Source organism: Trachymyrmex cornetzi, unplaced genomic scaffold (assembly GCF_001594075.2).
Source record: "Trachymyrmex cornetzi isolate Tcor2-1 unplaced genomic scaffold, Tcor1.1 scaffold11, whole genome shotgun sequence".
In the NCBI taxonomy this organism is placed as follows: Eukaryota; Metazoa; Arthropoda; class Insecta; order Hymenoptera; family Formicidae; genus Trachymyrmex; species Trachymyrmex cornetzi.
Window position 1 is genome coordinate 105,657 of NW_017295653.1, and position 22,125 is coordinate 127,781.

Genomic DNA, 22,125 nt, shown 5'->3' on the forward strand with positions numbered 1-22,125 from the left:
CTCTCTCTCTCTTCCCGAAGGCCGTTAAAAAGATTCAATCTACCACTCCACCGGCAGCCGTTTTCGTCGGGGAGTGCCGGTCCTCTTCTTCCTATATTTTGTGTATCTCACGGAACACTTGTCATCGATTCGTAGTTTCGATCGCAAATTTTTTGAAATATCGAATAATGTCCGTCAAACCTCGACGGCCGTGTTGGAATGTATTCTTTTGTACTTCTATCGACATTCGCGGCGCCAAAGATCGTTGATTTTTAATCCGATATGATTTTAACGGCCGTTGAAAGTGTAGACTTGAAATTAAGATTAAGATTAAGAAATTAAAGTGTCTTTAATTCAAATCGAGCGGAACTAACAGTTATTATAATGTTTACATTGCGTTTTTTTTACAGCGTTTAGACTCCTATTCTGTAATTCTTATTCGTTTACAATAGAAGTAATATTGTGTAGTAAATCGTAAGAAATCAACTAATCACAGTCGAATGTAAGGAGAACAATCGACTATTATTGGTCAATTTCTTATAGCTTACGGCTTACTACAATATTACTCCCATTGTATATAGATGGCCCTATTCGTGACAATAATGACATCGTTACACTGTCGTTGCGCAAATCTTGTACGAGTCAAAAAAAGCTACACAACAACGAAGTCGTTAAAAGACTGTCCATATGGGAATAATATGGTGTAGTAAGTTACAGGCGACCAACCACGGTTAAATGGAGAGAATACGCGTCTGTGATTGGTCAATTTCTTACAGCTTACGGCTTACTATCCAATATTACTCCCATTGTAAATGACTTACGAGCTCATGCCAAAAACTTAAGGCAGTAAAACGTAAGCAGTAAGCAATCACAATAGAGAACGCAAAGTTATCGCCTTACATTTTCTACTGATTGATCGATTCGTTTACTGCTTTACATTTTTTCTACGCGTTTCTTTACAGAATAGAGATTTAAAGAACGCGATGTAAACGTTATTAATAAACTGTTAAGCCCATTCTACAATTGCGTGAGCGAAGTGGTTGCAAGTGGTTGCAGTTGTAAGAATCAAGAATATTCTCACATTCAGCTGTGGTTGATCAATTCTTACAGCTACGCTTACGCAATTGTAGAATGGGCTTTAGTTCCACTCGATTCGAATCAAAGTCACGTTGCATCTATGTATCTCTCAAATCTGACACGACGATTGTTTATCTGTTTATCACGAGTACCCGCCGCTCGCATCTCGCCGAGATCGACTGCAGGTTGCCGCAGCGATTTTCAATCAACAAGGCGGGAATCAATTCGGCGGTACGTACATTAATACGTTGCCCTGTGCGGCGCGTGCGAGAGCAAGTTTCGAAAAGTCTCTTTAGCGACACCCCTGCTTTGCGTTCGTCGCTCTCGCTCCCGCTCGTATCTCGCCGCGGGTATCCTCTCCTCGCACTCTCGTGTCACAGATATACCACCCGTGCTCTCTGTTGGCCTGCCACTCGTTGCCGTTGCTCTCCGTCGCGCCAACGTGTTTCTTAATCTTTCGCTCTCTCCAGAGTCCGTCGGGTCCCTCGCGTCGTCCCGCTCGCTCTCCCGTTCGTTCGTTCGCTCGCTCGCTCGCACCCTCGCGGATCCGCAGACACCGGCGTTGTAGCGGGAATGCCGAATGTCGGACTGTGGGTGTATATAGACTTACGTGTGTGTACGCGCGCGGGTGCTGCGACAGAGACGGCGCAAGTCAAAGTGGCGGAGAGCGCCGGACAACACGAGTCAACCGGCAACGTAAGTAGAGAGCTCGGCGTGGGTGTACCCGCCGCGAGCGTGTAGGTGAGGGACGGGGGGAAGAATGGTAGGCGGAGTGCGGGGGGGAGAGAGAGAGAGAGAGAGAGAGAAAGAAAGAGCGAGCGTGTGTGTATGCGCGTGTGTGAGTGTATACAGCTGTGTATAAAGCTCGCGCTTACGTACACACGTCATACGTGTGGCGCTCATCATATTACACACCGTTCATGCATCGCGTCCGCCGCCGCGCTGCTTTGAGGAGAGATGAATCCTCGATTCGGTTAAACGCCCGCCAACTGGGGGATGCTCTAAATCAGGGCTGTCTACCTGAGCACACGTACACAGACGCGCGAATGCTCGCACACGCGTACGTGTGTATGTATGTACGTACGTACGTACGTTGCGGCCCGGCTTTTCGAAATTCCAATACTCCGCCGAGCAGAGCGAGCGAGACGAGAGCGAGAACGACCGTCGACTATTGCACCGATGCGTTTTCCTGCGCATCTCGTCGCGAGATGTATGTCTTCCTCCGCTGGCGTGATCGATCATGAATAGAAATCGACGGGATGCGATGCCACGATGTTGCATCATGTTTCGCTTCGAGACGGGATAATGGAATCGGAGATATTGAAATTTGTGGAAAACAAAGTTCGAAATAAAGTATTTAAGCATATCCGTCTCACTCCCGTGTGTTGGCGTACAAAGAGAATCGATCGTATAAATTAATTAAAGAATTTGTAACAGCCTGGGATTATTCTGAAATATTCCGTGAAATTACGTAATGATACATTTAAATCGATTCATAAGACGATAATGAAATTAACGTTGACGAAGTTTCGAAAAGTACTTGAGCATATTTGTTTTTCTTCTATTCTCGTATATAAGATCTGTAAATTAATTTTGTAGCTGTCTGATATTATTCCGAAAATATTTCATTAAAATTTCATAATAAACGTAAATGCGGTTCATAAAATGATAACGAGATAAGTAGAATTTGAAATAATATATATTTAAACATATTTGCTTTACTTATAAAAAAATGTGTAAATTAATCAAAAAATACCTGAGATTCCGAGAATATTTCGTAAAAATAAAAATAACGTAATAACTTAAATGTGATTCATAAGATAATAACAAAATGAATAAAATTTGAAAACGTATTTAAATATATTTGTTTTTTATTTTATTTTATTTAAGTGAGTGCATATTAAAATATCTGATTTTGAAAATTATGTAATACACGTAAGAACGGTTCATAAAACGATAACAAAATAAGTAGAATTTGAAAAAGTATTTAAGAATATTTGTTTTACTTAGAAAAAAAATTTGTCTGTAAATTAATCAAAGAATTCATATAACTGTCAGAAATTCCGAAAATATTTTGGGAAATAAAAATTACGTAATAATATACATAAATGTGATTCGTAAAATGGTACCAAAATAAATAGAACTTGAAAAAGTATTCCAGCACATTTGTTTTCCATTTTGTTTCATGTATAAAAAAAAATCTGACTAAATTAGAGTTCGTAGTGGGATTATTCCGTGGAATTACATAATGATGATACATTTAAATGCGGTTCGTAAGACGATAACAAAATAAACGTTGACGGATAGCAGCGCCAGGAAAACGTCGGTAGAAAATGTAAATAAGCGAGGTTTATTGGCAAGTATTCCGATGTATCAGATGCGTCGTTTCTAAGCGTTACGATCTGTCATTGCGATTCGCGCAGAATTTCAATCACGAGAGGCTACTCTCGTTCCGCTTTAGCTACAACTGACTGTTTATGCGTAGAAATTTAATTCGGTTCCATGAAACGCGCATATACGTGCTTTTACATATATTTTATACGAGTATACTTCGCGTTGCGTAAATGGATTCGTATAAAATTTTCAAATCCTATTTATATGATGTTACGTAATGGGGACACTTAAGCGATGTTCGCGGCCGAGCGAATTTCAAGATCGCCGGTTCCGGCACGTTTTGTATTATCGCGTGTTTGCGATGTTTACGCTCAATAGAGAGAGAGAGAGAGGAGTTAATTCATGTCGAGGGACCGACGATCACGACGGAGTTCGCGGTCGGTCATCGCGTGTCCGGGACCTAACAAACGATCGCTAATCTACGCGTACGTGATCGCGATGTAGACGCGGCCGCCCGTCCATCCGTCGACTTATTGGCTGCATTCAGCAGAAAGAGCAGCTTTGTAACACTGTCGTAAGATTCTTTAATTAATATAACCCACACTCAGAGAAAAAGGCGCAATGATGGCAACTATAAAAGTGACATACAGCTATACGTAGAATTAATATTTATTATAATAATTATCTCTATTATATTATGATTATTATAATAATTATATAATTTATATATAGAATTAACATACATATATATAGTCGAATAAACTATTTTTATAGTTGTTGCAGTTGGTAAAATAGTTTATTCAATTGTGTGCGTTAATTTGTTCAACTATTTACACTCATTCTAGATAAGAAACTTTTATAGTTATCAGTGTAGTTCATAGAGTTATATATATAGATGGTATAATTAGACTCAGTTGAATAAGTCTATGGATATAAAGATGCCTTTCCAAGTCAAACACTGGTGATTAGTATGTAAATGAGTTTATTCGACAATTTCGTTACCATACGTTTCGATCCTCGCTTCGGATCTTTATCAATGTATAAAATTCAACAACATATCATTGTTCTTCCCGGAACGCTAATTACAAACATACATACTTGAATTATTACATGTTAACAAAGGTATTTACCGTAATAAAATTCAATAATACAACAATCTCAAGCGTATTACAAATGATAGTAATTATAATTTAACAACTTACAGGATAATGTTGAAATTAGAAAATAATAAGTTATCATATAATTATCTTATAGTTGTTACCATTGTGTTTCTCTCTGAGTATAGGTAGAACAGAGTCATGATATCATAGGACTTCTCGTCATGACTTCATATGTAACATATAAGTGAACTTATAAGTGACAAGTAAGGTCACGATGATGTTGGATGCTTTCCAGCAAGAAACAGACGACACAGAGTAACACAATGAGTCATTATATATCCTATAATAGTTGTTTGCCAATGTTAAACAAAAACGAAATGATTCATTGTGTTATCTCGTATCATCTATGCTTGCTGAAAAGAAATCCATTACCCCGCAAACACAATGAGTGTAATAAGCCTGAAGCTTTTAAAAATTAATCAATCACGGTCGAATGTGAGAAGAATAATCGACTATAATTGGCCAATTCCTTAAGGTTTAAGGCTTACTACTTCTATTGTGTTTGCGGGGTTATCGACACAATTATTGATTTAGTGACACAAACATCATTCTTTAATATTTTATTTAATTGACGTTCAATGAATAATAAAGATAGAACAACACTTGTGTCGACTTGTATCACTAAATGGAAAGCATCCATTATGACTTTTGTGTTTTATCTAGGAATTGTTAGATGTTGAACTTAATTCCTGCCGTTTTTCGTCTCCAAAATTGATTTGTTTCGAAGGGAAGATGAATGAATACCTTAATCAAAGTAATTTCCTCCATTTTCTACTTTATTACTAATTAATAATACTTTGATAAAGGTATTTCCCTTCGAAACAAATCAATTTTGGGGACGAAAAACGGCAGGAATTAAGTTCAACACCTAATAGTTCTTGCTTCTAGTTACACATTGGATCTAAGCCAATCGCATTAAAGAATCTCACGGGCTTTCTACAATAAGAATAACTTAAGCTTAAAAAGCTGTAAGAAATTGACCAAGCACAGTCGAATGTGAGAAGAATAATCGACTACGATTAGTCAATTTCTTACAGTTAAGCTTAGATAATGGCTTATTATAGAAAGCCCCTTAGAAGAGTTGCAAAGCTGCGTTTTCTGCTGAACGCAACCATTGTCAACTCGGCCTCGGTCGGCTTGGTCGGCAGCGTCTCGTAATTTGCGAGAACGCGGTCGCCCGATAGAGGCGTAGGATCGGTTCGACATCCGTGGGTTCGCCCGAGCCGCAAGCCGCAAACCGTCGCGCACTTTTCATCGCGCACACGCGCGTAACTTGACTGAACGTTGCGCGCATTTACGGCCGCACCACGTGAATATGAGTATACGTGCGTCGTGTCGCGTCGCGTCGCGTCGCGGCCGTATATGTCTGCGATATGCGTGCACGAAGGGAAGTCGAGAGTGTGGGGGAGTCACTTCAAGAGAGTACGCGGAACGACCGTAAACACAATTGGAAATTTTTAGTGGATACACTTCTGTAGCGGTCGCAAAGGGTGACGAGCGACGGGAGCGATGGCGTGAGCGAGGAGATTTATTTTGTCGTGGGAACTCCTTTCATGAGGGACACGCACAGCGAACGACTACACGGAAAGAACGGTTTTACTCAAGTATCTAAAAATTTAGCTAGATATATAGATTTGATAATAATGTTGGACTATGAAAATAATAATGTAGAACGGTCAAACTTGATTGCTATAAAATAGATTTGTTCGCTTTGCTTGAAATCGAATGTTTGCACTTAAAACGAGATAAATATACATATTCATGCAAAAAGAAAGAAAGAAAGAGGAGATACTGTGAATTGCAAAAAAGTGCAAGCAACGCGAGCAGACCTAATGTCAAAACTTTTTACAGCATTGCTCATCTTGCTTGAATTTCCTACATAATTATCGTTTTACCGTTGGCAATGTGAGATCTTTATATTGTTGTAGACTGTATATGAAAAGTTAAAAAATTTTCACTTACTTGTGAAAACTTTAACAAGTTTTTACTATTATAGAAGTTGGTTTGTACTTTAGTTAGTTTTTGCAGATTTAAATTTATCTACCAGAATTTTCACAGTCAAAAAACTGTTCCTTTAAAATTCAACATTGCCGGCGAAGAGTTATCTTGATGGTCTAATAAAACTATTTTCAAATCTACACACACACACACAGTTGAAAACTTTGTGATAAATTTTAAATACATTTCACATGTCCCAAATGGTTCACCCAAAGTTTTATGGTAATTTAACATAAGCTTTAGGAAATAATACAAATATTATACAAAAATTATACAAAAGATTTAACGCTGAACAATTTGTAAGCAAATTGTGTGAGATTTTTAAAATAAAATTAACATTTATAATGTATGAAATTAACGGATTTTAATAAATTTAACATTTATAATATGTTAAATTAATAAATTTTTTTAAATTTATCTTAACATTTACGTTTTAAAATCTATTATTTTTATGTTACTTAAATTATTTACTCATAAAATATGTTACTTTAACACTAAGAAATATTTCATATCATTTTAGCATAAAATGTTTAAGTAACATAATCACATTATATTAAATTAACATTTAGATATATATTAAAAATTCAATACAAAACTTTTTTAATAAGGACCAGTTTTAACAAAAAAATACGAGATCATTTAAATATAGGGCTTGCACAACGATGATTGATTTGTTGACGAAACATATGTTTTTCTTCCGTAGCGATTTTTACGACGTGCACACGTGCACTTCAAGATTTCTGAAACCTGACTTTTCTGTGTTGAAGAAAAACAAGTCACGTAACTTTGCAGATCGATAAAGAATTAATTGACTCATCGAGGTGACGTTTCCTCCTGTGTGGTGACGCCTTGACGATCATAATTTGCATGATTCTTGCACGAAAACAAAGTTCGTATGACGTCGTTTTACCGTACGCGCGTTTTCTTGTCGCGTGACTAATAACAAGCTACTCTTCGAGATCGTCTGTAACAATTTGGCTGGTAATTGCAGTTGACGATACGTATTACACGGCTCTCTCTCTCTCTCTCTCTCTCTCTCTCTCTCTCTCTCTCTCTCTCGCGGACCCTACATTGTTGAGAAAATCGATATTTTTATGGGATTTATCAGTACACGCGAAATTACATGTTGAAAAATCACGCGAGTCAATGAACGCAAATGTTAACATTACATCGACGTATCTTATTTATTTACAAAATTTATTTACAATTTTCCGTATTTATGCAGTTGCGTGTATCGTTAATGGGTGCCGATTAAACAAGGTAATGAGCATATTTATCAAAAATTTCCTTTATACGTACGTAATTTTCTGGTATATTTTTGCAAAGTTTATTAAAATTGTGCTACGATCATCGGGCGCTACCCAAATTTTTTAAAACGCTTGTAAAAATACAACCAATATAAAATTTAGAGTGACATAAATGGCTAGATAACAATATGCCAAAGCTAATTTTGCTGTTAAAGTATTAAATATGTAAGAATAACCATATCCTCATGATTAGTGCGTTGAATGCTTTTGTATTTCATACTTTTCATTCCACCGCATTGTTATCTATAGCTATTTATGTCACTCTAAATTTTATATTGGTTGTATTTTTACAAGCGCTTAAAAAATTTTGGTATCGTCCGATAACCGTGGCACTATTTTAGTAAAAATTCGCAAAAATAAAAGCATTGAGTTTAATAAATCTAGTGTATTACTTTAATTATATATACTTTATTGTTTTTTAATGTATTAATATAATTTATATTATGATAAGGAAATAATATAAGGCTCAAATTGATTAAAAATCAAATTTAAAAAATTTAAGGGCTATGAGCAACAGCTAGTTATTTTGCTAATCATTAAATAACTAGCTGTGGTTCGTAGTCCTTAAATTTTTTTAGTTATAATTTGTATTGTTTCTTTAAAGTATTAAACCCACTTAAGGTGGTTTTTTAATAAATCAAGTTAACATAGAAATGTCTAATTTTTTTATATAATGAAAGTACCGAAATTGACGTGTACAAAATTCTAATAAGAGAGAAAAAATGTTGAAAATATAACCTTTCACGTATAACTTAGTGATAAGGCTCACAGACGCTTCTTTGACTAACTGCACACAAATCTTACCACAGACTTTTCTCAAAAACGAGATTATAATAGTCCAAAAAATTACGATTTTAATGATCACAAAAAAGTAATACGTCAATGGCTATATCTGGAAAGATATTTACATGCATATAAATTTAACCTCAAAAAGTAAACATAATCTCATCTTGTTTCCGTCCGATGAAGACGCAGAGTTCTTGATTTACTATCGTATGTTCTATACTATTTCATTAAGATGTACACGTAGTTTTAATATTTTATCCAAATTATGCAGATATTTGTAATTTTGGGTGGGCCCTGGTCAGGCATCTCAAATTTTCGGCACTTTACTAAAGAACCACCTTAATAAAATCATTCTTAACCCTTATCGTACCAATATGGGTAACTAGTGACCAAGCGATTCCTGTTCGTGCAAGTTTCTTTGAGTAATTATAAATTATACTACATTTTATTATTTTCCTAAATAAAGATTCAATATTTATTCTAGAAAGTTGAAAGTATGTTGGTGAATTTTTAGAGATTTTTTGAATTATTTTGAAGAGATGAAAAAAACGAAAAGATTCTAGTGACCCTTGATGGTATGGATGAGGCACTAAATTGTACACGGTACGGTAAGGGTTAATTGGATAAATAAAAACCACAAGTGAGTGGAATTTTCCCACGTCATTTGTAAATAATATGCGAGCGACATGACAGTCGAAATAGTAATCGTATTTTATATATATACATATTTTATCAGTGCTTATGCTAATGAGAATTACGAGTATACTGCGGCATGCGCAGTAAGGTATAAGGTTAATAACGCGTTAAATTAAAAATGACTCGTCGAAACAGGAATTCGTTTACATGAAACTTCCTCGGATTACGTCGGTCGAAGCATAACCGACAGAATGATCCATCGTAAAAATCTCTAGCCACTCTATGCGAAACACGCAAAGGCGTCTCCGGATAATCGTCGCTCCGACAAAAAAGTTGACTGTCGAGCTCCGTGGAAGATAAGAGGAGGCTAATACAGTCTGTCTTATCTCGACAGCACGTGGAACATCCGGCCGGTTTAACCCTCTCTGACTCGAAATACGTTTTTCGCGATTTCGTCCGATATTCGCGTTTCACAAAATTGTTTCGAAGCGGAAAATAATAGGAATAAAAAGAATTACGTCTGCCCGAATCGATCGACTCTTTAAAGGTTTCGTTGCGGTAACTCGCAAAGATACATTCATAAATTTCGACCCCATTGAGATATCGAATAAAGTCTCGATATCGTGGATAAAATTTTAAGGACGGCTCTTATAAGAAAACAATGCACTGGCGCGACGGATAGGATAAAGTTCCTTTTTACGTCGTGTTCTCGGGGGAGCGTAGTTTATTTTGAGGCGTCGCAAGTTTATCGACGACGAATGAAAGTTTAAGCGGTTCGCCGTTACGTAAAAAAAATTATATATAGTGTGTACAGAACATTTGTATAGCGCGTGCTTTTTTAAAAGCAGATACGTCGGACTAGCCAGGATATTTGAAAGATAGGTTGATTTATACGAAGAGGTTAGCTAATATTTATCTTTTTTTAGTTTTTTCTCTTAAGAGAACTAAAGATGTACGTCGAAAACTTTAGTTGCAGGCTATTCTGCTTTTATTGTACATCAACTCAAATTTCAACTTATTTATGTCCATTTCTACTAATATAATTTAATTTTAAGAATATGTCAGGTATATATTCTGTAAAAAGTGATTGGAATTGGAAATTTATACTTTTCGTGTAAAAAAATGAAATTTATGTACATATAATGAAACAGTTCAATAAAGTCAATATTTATATTTAGCAATACAATTTATAGTTTAAATGAATTTTTTAAATTTAATTTTAATTATTTTCTGAAAACAAAAAATCTTCCTTATTGAAATAATTTTTGATCCATGTTCTAAAACTCTTTGTATTATTTTTAAATACAATGTAGACAAATTTAATATTTTCATTTTTGTTAAAAAATACGTGTTTTTGTTATATTTTAAATCAAAAAATACAATGAATTATACCAAATCTTATTCAAGAAAAAATTTGTAAGATTTAAAAAATGAACTTTCTTCTAAGAATTAATTTACTTTGGTAGAAATGGATATTATTCGAATTAATGCCGACATTGATACAATACTCGATACATGAGATATCTTTATTTTTCTGTTAAAATCAATGTTAGAATTAATGTAATCAGGATTTATATAGAGAGAAGGGGCAAATTAGAGGTGAAATTTTTTAAACTAAGGGGAAAGGTTATCGAGTGGTATGTACTATTGTACTTGTGTGTTTTTTGTTTTAAATTTATGGAAAAACCGATTTTATTAAAATATCTAAAAATTTGGTATTGATACATATCTAAAAATAATTTTATTGGATCATTAAATTAATTATGTGGGAATCTCAAATATGATGAGCAATGCTGCAAAAAATTATGATATTCTGATAACTAGTTTGAGTATTCTACATAATTATTTTAATGGTCTAGCAAAATTATTTTCAAATCTGCGTCTAAATTTTTAGATATTTTTAGTAAAATCGTTCTTCTTTTTCGTGTTATCATTTTTAATTAATTGCTAGTAATTAAACCACAAAATTGAACATATTTAATTTACTATTTTACTTTATTTTTTCTTAAAGTTGTAAATTGATTCTTCGAATTGGAAAAATTTAAATTTGTATAACACTGGTTATCTTAAGTGATTCTCAGAAAATCTTTTTATAACTTTCATCTCCGATGCTTTCTCCTTTTTCAAGATTAATTTTTTGCGAATACTCATTAAGCTTAGCCCATTTAAACGATTGTAATTATTTTTATCCCTATTTAAACTATAGCTACTTCTGTGTATTACAATTTTATTACGACTTTAAATATTATTGTATTATTATAGAGATGCGATCTATATACTAATTCACTCTGTAAATGCTTTGAGGCATTGATCTTTGATTGGTCAATTCGTAAGATTCTTCTGATAAACAAAGCATTTACAGCGTCAAATGCGTCGCATCCTCTTAAACCGACAAAAATTAAGATGAAAAAGATTCCGCGAAGTTTTCATACACTTTCGAAGTTCTCTGCTGGTCGATCGCGACCTGCTTCGAAATCGCCGGGTGTCGCGCTCTGTCGGCGTCGCGACGCAACATCGTCGACGTCGTTGCAGCTTCCTTCCGGACCGAGTCTAGCAAGACCGCTCGAGCAAGTCGGACCTGCGTCTGTCCTGCTTCGGGTATTGCACCATCTCATTAATTTTTTGCTCAAAAGCGTTTCCGGCTTCAACTGTAATTTGCATTACATTATGATTTTGACAAAATTGGCCATCCAACTAAGTTGGAACCTGGGCCATACAAATGAAGAAGAATCCTTCCGGACCGCCGTCACCGACGTCTCGCGAGAGAGGGGAAGTTCTCCCCCGTTATGAAAGTCACGAGAAATCGCATGAGAGAAGGAAGGAGCGGATGACGTCGAAGATGTCAAAATGCGTCTGCGCTCGGCGTCGCAGCGCATGCGTTTCCGCGGCGTCTGGACGCCGAATACGAACGAAGCGCGCGATCGTGAACGGAAGAGAAAGAAAGAGAGAGAGAGAGAGAAAGGGGGAGGGAGAGACCGATCGGAATCGCGCACAGCTGGCACTGGCTGGCGATTGATCCCGCGCGGTCGGCAGTCAGTTCAGAATTCAGACGGACCAGCATACTTGGAGCATATGGTGGGGGTTGGAGGGGATGATTTAGAAAAAACAGACTTACAGTGGCGAGAGACCGTTTCCTTCCAAGTCATCCCCTCCAGACCTCCACCACGCGCCCCAAGTATGTTGTTCCGTCTGAAATCTGGCAGATCGGATCTCAGAAAAAGGCACTGCATCGCGAATTTAGTCGTTTGCGAACCGCCGCGCCGTATGAATCGGGCTGGTGTCGCCACCTGACGTGCGAACGAGTACGCCGAATGGAAACGCGGTGAACGAGGGCGACCGAACAGTCCGGACTGCTCCTGACCTGACGTTAGTCATCCGGAGGAGACGAGGTTCTCTTCTTCGCTCGCGCGTGAATCCCGTACGCGTCATACGCGATTGTCCGCGCGCGTCTTCCTGTCATTCTTCGGGCGTCAGCACTGTCAGCAGGCCAAAGCCATTCGGTGAATTCAACGCGATTTCGTCAACATTTCCCAGCGCTACCACTGGGTGGGAAGCGGAGGAAGCGCCACTCGCAAACCGCTACGCAAACGGTCATCTGTCCGGGGTTGAAACGTTGACGACGGAATACGCGTATACTCCGCGCGCAAACGAAGAGGCGGCCTGGGTGGCCGCGGTGCGACGTGATCCAGGTCGGAGTATGTGAAAATGGATTTTAAGAGCGTGGTGTACAACGCTGCGAGGGACGGCAAGCTCAAGCGTCTCAAGGCAAGTGCCCCCCCCCTGTTGATGCATAATGTCGCGAAACACGATGGAAACCCACCAACCTTTTAACACTAACTTTCGACCGAACCATTGAAACCGATGTAATCCGGACGAGTCGAATATCGCACAACGTGAACACGCGAAACTGATCCCCATTCTTTCGCGACTGACATTTCGAACGCGTTCGCTTTCATTGCAAAATCGGACTGCTTGTCTATTCTTTTCGGCTGTACTTCTTACACGGTCCATTTTTTTATCTTCTTTTCTCAAAGTGAAGAATCTTTCCTCTTTTTCTTCATTTTAGAGAAAAAAAGATTTTAGAAAATGATGCGTGCAAGAAATGCAGCTAATAAGCCTCGTAGACAAAAGTCATAATAGTTGTCATAATAGTCTTATTTTTTGTAGCTAAACTTTTTGCATCGCGTTCATCTTTTTTCTTCTTTTCTCCACCATGGAGGAAAAAAAGGGGAAAGGTGACTGAACAAGTTTCTTCTGAACGGAACAGGCTGAATGATGTCACAAGAACGTCATCGATTATTAGATTATTACTGTAAGAAACCGGAGAAATTAATGGAGCCGCCCGGGAGTCGAACTTGGAATCCTTCGTTTTCCATATTTCTAGACTCACATCGAACAATAAGCCGTATGCCTACGACTATTCCACTACTCTAACTATTAATTCCGATCTCCTATCAATACATATTTGACTCATTATGGTATTATATATTCGTACTCGACCCCTTACGGCCTTATATTTTTACATTATTTCATTTATCACTTATATAAAGTTATGATGACGTCCTTATGTTACGCAGAAAAAAATATTCGAAAAATATTCTTGATAAGAAAAGTGATTATTTAATTTGATACTTTCTTTCTTTTAAACGATTACCTTTAATAAAGAATATTTTCTTGATAATAATCTTAAAATATATTTATAACAAATTTTAGAATAATTTATTAATGTGTACTCAAAACAACTATTTGTTTTTTTTTAACATTATAAATTATTTGAAAGAATGATTTTATGTAATAAGCAAATAGAATTTGGTTTAATTTAATAATCTTGATTGAAGTATTAAACTTAGGGCTCGGAATATATTTTTAATCATTTTGGTGCTTGTGATGAGGTTACAAAATTTAAAGATATATAAACTCTTGAAATATTTGAAACAAATAATTATTATTTGCAGTATGTATTTTTTTGTTATTTTATTTAGCTTATCTTCGATAATCTCGATTTAATTACTCTTTATCTTATTTAACTTTTGGAAAAAGATGAAAAATAAATTGAACCAAGATTAAAGTTAAGCTACATTGGTAGAAACGGGCATTATTCTTAAAACAAGAAAAAGATAAAAAGTAAACCGAGATTACAGTTAATCTATATTTGTACGAGTGGCATACCTACTCCAGTTTCGATTCTCAGCCGAGGTAACGAATATCTGCGGTTACTCTATATTCTATACTGTACGTGCGACGAGAGACACGATCGTCGTCGACTTCCCGTTTTTCGAGTTCGCAACGTTGTTGGCGAACTTGTTTTTTCCCATGTAGCCTAGTTCGCGTCTCTCGACTTGCGTCGCCACTTCGAGACGTAGATGTTTTCGAGACGGCGCGCCAGCTGTATTAATTCTTGATATTTCTGCGAGACAATGTTACGTAGACGTCAGATAACGATTCGCGTTCAATTCCACAATGAGACTTTCCACAACTTACCTCCTCACGTGCCGCACGCTCCCTTCTGATAGCGAATTCAATTGGTGCGCATTCAGTGCATACTACAGTTGTCGTACACAAATTGACATATAAAAGATATGTGTTCAATATAAAAACAGGTTAAACCGTGAAATCCTCAATACATTTTATTGTAAACTAAATTCGTGATGTCATATTATACTCAATTCGAATTATTTTTAATCATTTCTATGAGCGTCGCTGATTTTACCTAATATGTTAATTTCACGAAAACATTGAAGTTGAGCCATAATTTAAGAAAGTATATTAAATTTCACTCAAATTTAGTGTATTATTTACTAAATGGATATGTTAATATTGACGATGTTTACTTTGGAACTAACCACAGAAATGGATTAATTTACATTTTGACTCACATGGAAGTTAAAAAAAGCAAAATGTTATTTAACTTAAAATGATTGGGTTACCATTATTCCTTTCATATCTAATAGTGCATTGTTAAGTTAAATATGTATTATATAATTCGAAATATTTGCATTTCACTTTTACACTCAGATTAATCAGTGTACGACGACTTTAATATGCACCAGTGCGCAACCGAATTCGCTGTGAGTAAAGCGCTACTTTTCGCTACGACCGACGCGACACGGTGTCAGATGACGTGAGGCATTAGTCAAAAATGGCTCGAGCTATTTAAGTTTCTACAGATAGAATCGTAGAATCGTCCAAAGTCCGCTTCGTTTTCCCGAATTACATTATCATCGAGGGAAGTGACGCGACGTAAGCGTTCAAAGAAATAAGAAATCAAGAACACTTTCATTAAAACTTTATTTACGAGAGATACGTTTGATAACATACATATTTTCCTTTGTCGAGAACATGCGATAAACGAGGTCTGACCTTTTTAAGGTTGCGGCACAAAGCAGAGTCTCTCGTATATGTTTTCGATGCTCCATTTACAACCTCCATGTTTCACAAACGATCGCGCGTCGATACAGCATAACATTTTTCTATCGGTGAACCACGTGAGCGAGAGAGATATTGACGCGGTTGACTGGAAATCAAATTCTACATCTTTCACTTGCCAGGTGCGAGCGCACCTGCCAAGTCGAGTTATCCGAGGTCTATGCACTCGGACATTTTTTAAATACATTTTTGCACTGTCCTTAAAGAAATTTAATTAAAATATTAAATTAGTTAATTACTTATTTTGAGGATTAAAGGCACTGAAGTGCTTTCAAAATACTAAAAATAAGTAATTAAGCACTAACCCATTTAATACTTATTAAATTTTTTCACAGTGCTTTTAATATTTGAAATAAATAATCACTAATCAGTTCAATATTTATAGCAGTGATGCGCAATCTGCGGCCCGTCGGGTTATAGCTAAAAATATGGAATTATATTTTCTATTTTACAGCTTCTGCATATACGATATTATATATAAGTATAAATAATATCTATTTATTGTGTGTGTATATATACATATATATGTTTAATATACACATATATATATGTATGTACACAGGGTGAATCAGAATAGTTGAATCAGGTTTTTATCTTATGAGAAAATCATCGATTACACCACCTAATTATTGACTTAATGATACAAATCGGATTAAAAATGCGCCATTCTCTGTGCGCTCAGATTAGCAATTTGCACGTCGATGTACTCACGCATCTGATTTGTATTGTTAAGTCGACGATTAGGTATAAGGTCGATAATATATATTTTCTCGTAGGATAAAAAACTGATTCAACTACTTTGATTTACCCTATATATAATGTATATATTTATTTTATTAGACTGTCAAGGAAAAACAAAATTTTTTTGTAATCGGTCACTTAGCTCAAAAGTTTACATTTCATGTCAAAAGAACACCCCTAAATTTTTATCAAAAGATATTAAGATTTAAAGGTCGCTAGTGAACGATTTTTAATCACAGTTTCGATTGTCCTTAATACATATTTAATTTGATGCAAAAATAACTTAATCCGAATTTCAAATATCGTATACTGTATGTTTTTTTAATTGCTGAACACGATGCAATAGTTCATTTAACCCTACCATATATGCCTTAAGAACTACAACCCGATTAATATAAAAAAATGACACAATTTGAACGCTTGAGACCTTGCTAAAATCGACCTTGAACTCGAAATTTGGTCATTTTTTCACATTAATCGGGTTGTATTTCTTAAGGCATATATCGTAGGGTTAAATGAACTATTGCATCGTGTTCAGCAATTAAAAAAACATACAGTATACCATATTTGAAATCCGGATTAAGTCATTTTTGCATCAAATTAAACATGTATTAAGGAAAATCGAAACTTTGATTTAAAAATCGTTCACTAGCGACCTCTAAATCTTAATATTTTTTGATAAAAATTTAGGGGTGTTCTTTTGACATGAAATGGAAGCTTTTGAGCTAAGTGGCTGACTAAAAAAAAAATTTTTTTTTTCTTGGTAGTCTAATATACATATATTTATATATACGCTACCGAGAAATAGACATTATGTGGCCCGCAAAATTTTATCCTAAATCTAAAAATAGCCTTTAATTTAAGAAAGATGCGCTTACTTATAGACATCATTGATTTATGGTATCAGTATTATTATATAATTTATTCATTAAGAGTTGGTTAAGTGGGGGGGAGGGGGGGGAGTCAGCTAGACAAACGTTCAAATTGACACGTGCAGGCATTATCATTCGTCCATTATGATAATTATTAATTAATCATTCTTATCGTGTATGTGTGTGTGTGTGTGTGTGTGTGTGAATATTAAATTTAAATAAATTATTTAATTTGAATACTGAAAATTTTATCGAGCTATTCCCATGGCAACTCTAGTTAACGATCGGTAATTTCGAAATTCCCGACAGCAACGTGCTCGCACGTTCGTCGTTTCTATTTCATAAGCTAACCGACACGTCTATACTGTCGCTATGCGTTGCAAATATTTACCCTAAATTCGTACGCCAACAGCAATCGTATAGTATTTTAATCAGTATTTTGGCTGTCTGTATTGCCGCAAATAATCGAGTTATCACTTTATTCGTGATCTATGTAATAAGATTTATTTGATTTAAAGAAATCACGATTTGAACGTCATTTCTTGGATTTAAACATTATTCTTTAAATTAAATAAATTTTATTTGATTTAAAAAACTGTGTTTAAATCAAAGAAATTTTTTCACAAATCAAGGAAATTTTTTCTTTAACCGTATAGCAAAGAAAATTTCTTTAAATCGAAGCAACCTTTTCTCTGGATATTGCTTTGGTACCACTCTGAGTGTAGATACTTCATTTCTCGCGTCCATTAATCAACGCTTAATATTAATAACGCAAACAATTTACATCTAAACATTCTCGTTAATTTTTTCAATTAAAATCAGAATCTTTTTATTAAATTATTAACATTCGAGAAATTATTATATAATTTATTCATTAAGATTTGGTTAGTGGGGAGAGGGGGGGGGCAGCTTGGCAGACGTCACATTTGCATCTATCGGTTTTTCAAATATTTCGTTAAAATATATAAATTAAAATTTTATTTAATTTTATTAAGTTTATTAAGATTTATTTGAAATCAAAGAGAGTTTCGCTATTTATTCTCAAGTTGACCTCTTCCTTTAATTCTTTTTGTCATATATGTATTACATCTATTTTCGTTTTTTTTTTTTTTTTTTTTTTTAAATAAAATGTTGATTTTAATTTAAAGATATATAGTGAACTTTCTTAGACAAAAATCTCAAAATTAAAATTTAATTTTTATAACAGTCTATACAGAAACAATTGATATTGTGATGCATGACAGTTTATCTAGAATTTAATCTTGTACTTCTTGCATAACGGTTTATCTAGAAATTAATCTTACTGAAGCAATTCTCAATACCTGACTTTGTTATGGTACATTTATCGAACATCTTGTGTAATTTTCCAGGTAGCAATAAAGCCTTGAATACTTGCAAGGTTACCGCTTTCCGGTTTTCTCTGGAAATTTTACATTTAATGTATATATAGGGTGTCCTGTAATTCACCCGACAATGCTCGTGGGCAGGTAGAGTGGACTAAACTGAATTGAAAAGTCCTCTACAATTTTGCAATTTTCGCAATAGTTAACAAAATATTCATTACTAAAAATTGCTTAATATTGGTCTTCAATCATTTTTTTCTCAAATACTATCAATTTTACAAAAAACTGCAAGAGACAAAAATTTATTTTTTTCTCATAGAACTCTAAGAATTTTTTATCATCTTTTTAGTATTGCATTTTCTTATTTTTATCAACATGAGAAAATACGGTATAAAAAAATTCTAAAAAAATTCTCAGAATTTTATGAGAAGAAAATAAACAATTTTTGTCTCTTACAGTTTTTCTGTAAAGTTGATAGTATTTGAAAAAAAAATTATTGAAGACCAATATTCGGCAATTTTTAATAATCAATATCTTATTAATTATTACGAAAATTGCAAAATGGTAGAGGACTTTTCAACTCAGTTTAGTTCGCTCTACTTGAACTCCACTCATGAGCGTTGTCGAATAAATTACGGGACACCCTGGACATAAGTATGTATGTATTCATAATTTACCTTTGTGAAACCTCTTCACGAGCAACGGCAACTTCAAACGTTTTCGCCTAACTTTAGAATTTTTCTACCGACGTTGTATTCATGTTTTCTCGCGTGCGTTTTAACAGATCATGCTAAAGGATTGTCTTTAACGGTATTTCAATTGCACACGAAAATGTCTGGCACACTTAACTCCACAACCATCTGTGACGAATTCATAACATCGCTGCGAGCATGTTAATGCGACAGAACTCTACATACGTGACGTTTCGGAACGATGAATTTTATTCTGACGAATTTGTAACATATCTAGATTTTATCAGATTTTTAACGTCGTTAACCGAATTAGTTTTATAAATTCCTCGATCGATTTGAGAGTCGATTCTTGCTCAACGAAAGTCTAAAAATAAAATATCTTATATATCTTATTAAATATTTATAAGATTGTCTCAAGGATTTGTGATGAGGAAGTTATGGACCTTTAAAATGCTGACGTGATGAAATTATCGATATTGCAGTTAGAAAATATAAATACGATTAAAAAGTTTTTTGAATTTTATGGAATTGAAAACCTTTTTATTTAAAGTATATACACGAATAAACCTTAAACTTAAAAACAAAAAAAAATTAAAAAATTACATACGTATAAAAATATGTACATAATTTATTTATATACATATACCTAATTGAAAAGTTCGTTATGCGACTCACAATATTAAAACAGTAAGAAAAAACCGGCAAATATGAACAGTTCTATAATTGGTTTGTGAATAAATGCAAATATTAAATATTTTTTTTTAATTATAATCAACTAACTGTATGTCGTACACAGTAAAAAATATAAATGTACAAGTAAAAAAATTAAATTATTTAATATAATACGTTTCAACTTTTCTTTGGAGTCATTTTCAACTTACGATAATGATTCGATTTAACGTGTTACTTATGTCAATATATATTCAGATAATTCTTTTTAAAGAAATATCAAGAAAACATATGGCTAAAAGGCTTAACTATTAGCAAATAAATGTTTTATTGTAAGAAATAATTAAATTCACAAAAAGTATTATTAGGCACGACGAACGTCTTAATTAATCATGACGTTTTCTATTTATGTGTTTTTAATTTCATCAGTCGGTCTTTACTTAATATTGTTCAATTTTTTTAATTTTTTCCATATTTAAGTTAATTGAGAGTATCCCGAGATTTATTCATGCATGTGTTTTAAATATGTGAAAGGGTTTTCAAATTTCTAAAACTAATTCTTTAAGAATTTGAAAACCCTCTTATATGTTTAAAATACATGCATAAATAAACTTTCTAATGTAATATCGGCAATACTATTACTTTAAAAATAATTACTTCTGATATTCAACAGATATTACGCGATTCCGTAATTATTCCGTAAGATCTGTATTCACGTAAAGTTTGTAAACTTTCAATTTTCCATCCGCAATAATTTTTTGTATCAACTGCTGAAATTAAAGAAAAGCAAACTTCGCATAATTACTATACTTTTATTTAACTATTCCTGATGCAGAGCTATAAATAATTGATAACGTCAACTCATATTCAAATTAAATTAATTCCTATTGTTCGATATTGAATTTCGATCACGATTTGTTCGAGCAAAGCAGTCGCTTATTCAACCTCTACGAATTCATACCTATCGGGAAAAAAATTTGCGGACATAAGAACGTGCTCAAAATTGGTTATCGCTTCGATAACCCAACTGATAAGTGGTGTCGTGGCGAAAATCATGGAAAGTGGTCCATCTTCTTCAGGAGTCTATCCTGTGAGAGCCAAAAGCACGCTACTTTTCTTCTCCTCTTGACTCGCGTTTATCTCGAGTAGGAAATAGTCGCGGCAAAGCGATGGTTATATTTAGTAGCGGGACATGTTCGTAGATGTGCGTCTGTATGAAGACTATTTACTCTGAGCCACTAATTTTTTTTTAACAATAACGATAAAAATTAATTAACAATAAAAATTTTAACTGTGCCGGCCAATTTTAAGTGACTTGACCACCATGTCGCGTGAATCACCGGTAACCCATGATATTTTTGTTTGCGTTATCGTGATTATTAAATAACATATATTTTTTCGTAACGTTAAAATAATTATTAAAATTCTTATAAAGAAGAAGATTGTATCAATATTGCATAATTGTAAAATAGTAAACAGAAGCATGAAACCGGACTGGATTTAAGTGCTTTAAGAATAATGTATGATGATTTATATGACGATTGTCATCAGTGTAATGCAAATAACAGATGTTTGAACTTTAATTAAAGTCAGCTTCACAAGTATCTTGATAACGTTATAATATAATTATAAAATGGTGCTGAAATTTAGATTGTTATATTTCCAGCATCACATGCAGAGTTATACGAATAGGTATAAAATGGAAAATACACTTTTGAACAAAATGTTACAATTGTTATAATATTAGGCAACAAAAAGTTCTTTTCAATGTGAAATAACACAAACTAAACAGAATACGGAAAGAACGATTTTGCTGAAGTATCTAAACGTTTAGCTAGATACTGATATGAAAATAATTTTGTTGGACCAAAATAATTACGCAGAAATCTTAAGCATAATAAGCAATATTACAACAATTTTGACTGGTCAGTTTGAGTGTCTCCTACATAATTATAATATTTTGATGATCTAATAAAATTATTTTCAGATCTGTATCTAGTCTTTTTATATACTTCGGTAAAATCGTTCTTTTCGTAAATATAAATACCTTTGAACACAATACCTTTTAACAACAATAAAAGGAAAAGCGTTGTGTGAATGACATT

The 22,125-nt window shown here is 34.4% G+C and overlaps 1 protein-coding gene across 2 annotated transcripts in view; it reads left to right on the top strand.

Annotated features, from left to right (window-relative positions):
* Nucleotides 1-12,332: 12,332 nt before the first annotated feature.
* Nucleotides 12,333-22,125, top strand: part of LOC108762741 (protein fem-1 homolog CG6966) — a 39,959-nt gene continuing 30,166 nt past the window's right edge. Inside the window, exon 1 of one of the 2 annotated variants that reach the window (XM_018509881.1) lies at nucleotides 12,333-13,042. In XM_018509881.1, coding sequence (XP_018365383.1) covers nucleotides 12,983-13,042 — 60 coding nt within the window. In that variant the 5' untranslated portion in view covers nucleotides 12,333-12,982. Of the gene's footprint in view, nucleotides 13,043-15,498; nucleotides 15,518-22,125 lie in introns of those variants that run through there. The other variant, XM_018509907.1, reaches the window with a different exon arrangement.